The 6,858-nt window shown below is 35.5% G+C and overlaps 1 protein-coding gene across 1 annotated transcript; it reads left to right on the top strand.

Annotated features, from left to right (window-relative positions):
- Positions 1-506: 506 nt before the first annotated feature.
- Positions 507-6,122, top strand: LOC110692320 (acetate/butyrate--CoA ligase AAE7, peroxisomal-like). Its single transcript, XM_021869331.1, has 3 exons — positions 507-833; positions 3,382-3,972; positions 4,950-6,122. Exons 1-3 carry the CDS (start codon positions 627-629, stop codon positions 5,844-5,846), a joined length of 1,695 nt encoding a protein of 564 aa, XP_021725023.1. The 5' UTR covers positions 507-626; the 3' UTR covers positions 5,847-6,122.
- Positions 6,123-6,858: the final 736 nt, after the last annotated feature.

Genomic DNA, 6,858 nt, shown 5'->3' with positions numbered 1-6,858 from the left:
CTAAATTGGATATTTTTTCGAGTTGGTTTCGGATCGGATCAGACAGGTTTTTGACATCTCGATCTACTCGTGATACCAAATCGTAGCAATGAATAAATTATTATTATTCCTTAATTTATACAATTATACTTATTGATAATTAAAGGTATAATTGATTAAAGTTTTACATTGATATTTATGTCAAGCTCTAATACGTATAGCTACTTAAAAAATATATGAGAGGAATATAAGTTCAAATAAATAAAAATCAACAAATAAAATTATTGTGCACTCGATCCACGCAGAACGAGATGACACTATTTCGAGGCATCAAAGCACAACGACCCGGCCTGAAAAATATTTGATTCAGATTTAGACTCGCCTGAACATAGTAATTAAGCATTTTTCAACTTTAAAAATTTACTCAGCCCGACCCGACCTCATCAGACTTGATCTGATTATCCGAATTGACACCTCACACTAGTGCTAGTAATACCAATATATAAACACTCGTCCATCGGCTCAATTGTTCACCAACACCAAAAGTGGCATCAATATAGTCATATTCCTTCTTTCTCTCTCCTCTCGGCCTCTCCACTAAAATACTCAACAATCTCCCATTTTTCTGGCAACAAGAGAGAGAAAAAATGGAGGACATTGATGATCTTCCTAAAAACCCAGCAAATTACACACCCCTCACTCCTCTTTGGTTCTTGGAAAGAGCTGCTACCGTTCATCCCACCAGAACTTCCATAATCCACGGCTCTCTTCGTTACACGTGGCTTCAAACTTATCATCGTTGCCGTCAATTTGCCTCCGCCCTTTCTCGCCGTAACATCGTTGCTGGTTCTACGGTAATCCTCATCTTCTCCATTTTTTCATTTTTTTTTTTACTATTTTTTAGTTTAATTAAAATTAATTTACAGTAATTAGTTTTGATTTATCTGGTAGATGTTGTATTATTGAATTGAATTGAATTTATTTAAATTAAAAAAAAAAAGTCAAAGGATAAGTACGAGTAGTTTTTGTTTTTTTTTTTTTAAATTTATTTTTTAATCGTGTTTTATTGCCTAATCTGTAATGGTGTATTCCTTAGGAAATTAAATTTAACATAAATATCAACATTTTACCATATACAGACATACAGTAGTGCAAGTATTTTGTTTACATAATGGACCGGGCCGGGTCAAGAGGTGATTCGGGCCCAAAGGGCTGAAAAAGGTTTGTTTAAACTCACTATTTCTGCCAATTCCAGGTGGAATCGAAATTTTAACTTTAGTTTGCCCAAATTCTTAAATGGGTCGGGCCGGTCAAACCCAGATTTATGGGCCAAATATTCTACTCAAACCCAGCTATTTTCAGGCCGGGCTGGGCTATCGTTGACTTTGCTATAGTCCTTATACGAAATACTCCATGGTCTGTATTAGTCCTGGTTATTGGGCGGGTTTGGGTCGAAGAGGGTTATATTTTATAGGGTTAATATTACGTCGGGCCAATGTGGTTCATAGATTAATAGCGGGTCGATTATGGGCGGGCCTACAAAAAATCAATTAAAATAAATATTAGACAAAGTTATTTTTTATTCATGTATATATATGAATACTAATTTATCTATGTAGTTATTCTCCCATTATCTATTTTCTTTATTAATTAAATTGGAATAATATTTTGGCCCTGCCCCTTAAAGATCCTATCCAGTAAAAGCCCTTTAAGTTTAACCCTGACCCTATTATCATTGGATTACTATATACTAATTTTGCTACATTTTGATTTTTACGCGATTCATATACTAATTTTAGACGATAATTATTTACAAATTTACTACAATTGTGTACTAAAACAAATTTATATACGTTTCATAATTAAAAAATATTAATAATAAAAGGTAGAAGTGAGAAACATTGTAGTGATTAATTAAAATTGGGACATTAGTAAAACTTGTAAAAACTTGTTAGAGCTTATTTGAACTAATATCACGGAAAATACGTAAAGAATAGAGCCATATTGAATGATTGGTGTACGAAGGTCTTAGTTAGTTAGTTAGTAAGAGATCATTGTAAATTTTTTGTATGATATTGATGCGTCACGAGATCTTGATAAGTATCATAAACCATAGAATTAAGTAGCTAATATTTGACTAAAAATGCTATTGAATAGTTGTATGAAAATAGGTGTTAGCTTTTGTTTTGCTGGAAAACTCAATGTATCAACTTTACTTTCGCCGCCTTTATGAACTGTGCCCCTTCCTAAATTTCGTGACTAAGTTTGACAATCTTCTTGTCATAGTTATTTAATTAAAATAGAGGGAGTATATTCTAGTATTAAATTATTAATGATTTTGAAAAAGAGTTATTAGTTACAATTATTGCACTGCATTTAATAAATACGAAAATTAATTAACGGTTTGCATATGACAAAGATTATGAAATGAGCTTTGTATAAGACAGAACACTGTAGTACTATTTATGGTGGTTATGCGAATTAATTCTGAGCTTTTAGCCAAGTTTGATTCATTTATTATTATTTTCTTACTCGTATTTAATTAAGTTTTGTTATTATTGTTCATATTAGAAGTAGTAAAGAAGTGTTGGGTTCCCTCAAAAAAAAAAAAAATGTTGGATTGGATGGTATGAAAGGATCAAAATATTTACTCCTTTTTTTAGTTGGTCTGAACTTATACTTAAAATTTATATTAAGTATGAAGTACATACATATTTAAATTTATCCTACATAATTCTGTAGTCACTTTTAAAAAATGTATTGCTAATAAATGGGTTGAAGCATAATAAATTGGATTGACTGATAATTCTGGTGAAATAAAGCTTGTAATTAACTGATATCGAAAATCATTACTTCAGGAAAATTGTACTTGGAAAAGTTGGATGATGGATTGGTTTTGTGATTAGTGATAGCCAGCCCTTTGGTCTAGATTGTATTGGTTGGAAATCATTCATCGTGTTTGAGCTCTTGGCAATGTGTAGCATTTTAGACTTAGGCAACGGAGTTAATTATGTATTGTGGCTGAGTTCTTGGAGAGATTTTTATATACACTCGGGTGCATAGTGCTCCTAAGCTCATTCAATCATCAGATGAGCAAAAAATACCCTTGGGTGCATCATGCACTTGGGTGTATATAATAATATTCGGAGTACTTGAGTATGGGTTATATTTAGGTAGTTTACACCAAGGAAAATCATCTAAAATAAGAAGGTGAAATCATCAAGTTCATGTTGCTACATAAGCAATACATCCATTGCATTTAACTTTGAAATACAGAGGTTGATAGGTCTCTAAAATGCATTTTGTCTTTGTGTGGTGATCCTTGAATCACATTTTTTTTTTCACTATCAAATTCTTCTGTAGCTGGAATGTTGCTAAATAAGTCTAGATTTTTACAAACAGGTATCAATTATTGCTCCTAACGTTCCAGCCATATATGAGGCTCATTTTGGAGTTCCAATGTCAGGAGCAGTATTGAACACGGTAAATATACGGCTTAATGCACAGACTATTGCTTTCTTGCTTGGCCATTCTGCTTCAGAAGTTGTAATGGTGGACCAAGAATTCTTTACTTTGGCTGAGGAAGCATTGAAAATAGTGGCTGATACAAGCAAAGGCAACTTTAAGCCACCAATTTTGATTGTCATAGCTGATGAAAGTTGTGATCCTAAAGGACTCCAATACGCATTGAGCAGAGGTGCCATTGAGTATGAAAAGTTCATGGAGACAGGTGACCCAGAATATGCTTGGCAACCACCAAAAGATGAGTGGCAGAGTATTACACTAGGTTATACTTCTGGTACAACCGCAAGCCCTAAGGGTGTGGTCTTGCATCACCGCGGAGCTTATGTCATGGCCCTGAGTTGTGCTCTAGTCTGGAACATGACTGAGGGAGCTACTTACCTTTGGACTCTTCCAATGTTCCATTGTAATGGATGGTGCTACACTTGGACTCTAGCTGCTATGTGTGGGACCAGTATATGTCTTAGGCAGGTAATTCAATTTGCTTTCATCTGAACAGTTTTATATACACAGCCTTCATCTGTCCCCTCTTGAAATTGGAGTCCGCTATGTTTTAACTTTTGCTATACTCATTGTGTTCTTTTATATTGATTCTAAATGAGGGGTTATCTTTGCTTGACGGTCAGTTAATATTAGCAGCCTAGATATTCTAAATAGTGCAGTATGACGACATTGCATTTAGTAATTTTCCCTGCAGAAAAAGGCTTTGTCTAACCGCATGGCCTTTCTCTAGTAAGAATTTGGATAATACATTTAAACTTTTTGCTGCTTTCTGTAGAACTAGCTAATGTTGTAACTTATTATGTTTTTGAGTTATAATGTTGTGTTTTATTATGCCATTATCTCTTTAATAATAACGATTAATGATTCAATTAGTATACCATAACTGATAACTCAGTAGGTCCTTCATGCTCATGGTGGAGAGTGGAGAGTTGGAGACATTCATTTTATAATTAGAATGAAAGGTTTTGAAACTTTTGTATTGCAAAAAACTAAATTAAGAGGTATTGGGATAATGTTGTATGTTTTCTCATTGATAATATTCATTGTTGGGATTAAGAGTAACCTTTCAAATGACAAATCTAATGGAAGGCAATTTAACTGGGGTACATTGTAACAGCATGTCTGTAAATCTGTGTTGAATTTACCATCAATGTGATGGTTGTGTTTGTATTGTTTGGCTTGTAAACTCATCAGTTCTAGGGGCTTCTGTGATAGCTGCTTTAAAATTTATATTGCCTTTCTAAAATAACAGTTTATTGACTTAGAATTGCATGCTTTTTTGAGAAAGAATACAAAAATTAGTTGCAAGTGTAACTCAGCATGATTTTACATTCCAAAATTCTAGTATGTTTATGTTATTTTCATTTGGACATTTCCTGTATACTTGTATAGTAATATATATTTGTGCCTTACTTGTACACTTCTTTGTGGCCTTTCTATTCTAGGTGACTGCTAAGGGAGTTTACCAAGCCATCGCCAAACACAAAGTAACTCATTTCTGTGCGGCTCCTGTGGTGCTCAACACTATTGTCAATGCCAAAAAAGAGGATAAAATCCTTCCTCTACCACATGTTGTGCACGTCATGACGGCTGGTGCTGCCCCGCCTCCCTCTGTGCTCTTTGAAATGTCCCGTATTGGCTTCCGTGTTGCCCATACGTATGGGCTTTCTGAAACTTATGGGCCCTCTACTATATGTGCATGGAAGCCTGAGTGGGACTCTCTTCCTCCAGAAGAACAAGCTCGCCTTAATGCAAGGCAAGGTGTTAGGTATGTTGGTTTAGAAGGTCTTGACGTTGTCAACACTCAAGACATGAAACCGGTACCCGCTGATGGGAAGACTGTTGGGGAAATTGTTTTCCGAGGGAACGCAGTGATGAAGGGATATTTAAAGAACCCCAAAGCTAATGCAGAGGCTTTTGCAAATGGGTGGTTCCATTCCGGGGACCTAGCTGTGAAACACCCCGATAACTATATTGAAATTAAAGACAGATCAAAGGACATTATCATATCTGGTGGTGAAAATATTAGTAGTGTGGAAGTAGAAAATGTTATGTACTTTCACCCGGCTATATTGGAGGTATCAGTGGTTGCAAGACCTGATGAGAGGTGGGGGGAGTCCCCCTGTGCATTTATCACATTGAAGCCGGAAGTTGATCAATCGAATCAGCAGCGTCTGGCTGAGGACATTATGAAGTTTTGTCGGGCCAAGATGCCCGCTTACTGGGTTCCAAAATCTGTTGTATTTGGTCCTTTGCCAAAGACTGCAACGGGAAAGATACAGAAGCATGTATTGAGAACAAAAGCTAAAGAGATGGGACCTGTGAAGAAGAGTCGACTGTAAGTGTACCCTCTGATGTTTTACCTTTGTTGAGTTTGTTCTTATTCTCTTTTCTATATTTTATTTAATTATTGAAATAAGTAGCAATAAAATGTGCTTACTGTTTTACAACATTGTCCGATCCTACCCCGCCCCTTCCCAGGTAAAAAGGCACAAAAGAAGGCCTGTTCTTTGTATAACATTGTCAAAATTTATGTTTTGTGTTGTTATTGATTGAACTATCTTTACTACATATTTGTTATGGTGATTTTGATAATGATATATGAGAATTGAAATTCAGTGTGTGGATTTGGTAACTGGATGGGCAATCCAGGAACCGAGTAGCATTGATCGAGAAGCACCATTCAAATAAAATAATTAAGATAGGCTTTAATTTCTTTTATCATTCATAGTTTTGTAACCTGCATTGGTAATCATTGTACTTCGTATGATTGGTTTTGAGAAGTTGCTTCTGTAGTAGTGTATGAGTCACTAGGTCAAATGATCGTTGTGGCGGTGATTGTGGTGAATCTGGTGGTACTTAGGCTAGTTTGCGGTGTATGGTATTTTTGGTGTTACCTCATCAAATGATTGGTGGTGTGTTGTAGACAGTTGTGATGGTTGGGATGTGCAAAATTTGGCACCTCTAGCGAGGAATGTATTATTACTCGTGCTGTATGTAGTTACAAGTACATAAGTTGGCCAGACTCACACGAGTCCCAGAAGGTACTGATCGGAATCACGACTGAACTCCTTCCTTGGTTCAGGGAGACTAAACGATTAGACTTTAACAACTTATTATTACTGTTAATTTGTTACGGATTTAAGACTTGGAGATCTATGACTAAATCAAGATTTAAATGAACAATGATAGAAGGGAACTACAAACTACTGAACTAACAACTAGTGTTGTTGCCTTGTTCCTTTAGAGTTGCCGGTTTGTCTAACTAAGTTGTTCTCATGAACACACCACCCTTACAGTCGTAATTGCATTGCATCTGTTGTTTTAATGAATACTACAAGAAGGGGGGGTTGA

Source organism: Chenopodium quinoa, unplaced genomic scaffold (genome assembly GCF_001683475.1).
Source record: "Chenopodium quinoa cultivar QQ74 unplaced genomic scaffold, ASM168347v1, whole genome shotgun sequence".
Taxonomy (NCBI): domain Eukaryota; kingdom Viridiplantae; phylum Streptophyta; class Magnoliopsida; order Caryophyllales; family Amaranthaceae; genus Chenopodium; species Chenopodium quinoa.
The sequence above is the reverse complement of the archived record's forward strand: the minus strand, read 5'-3'. Positions and strand labels throughout refer to the sequence as shown.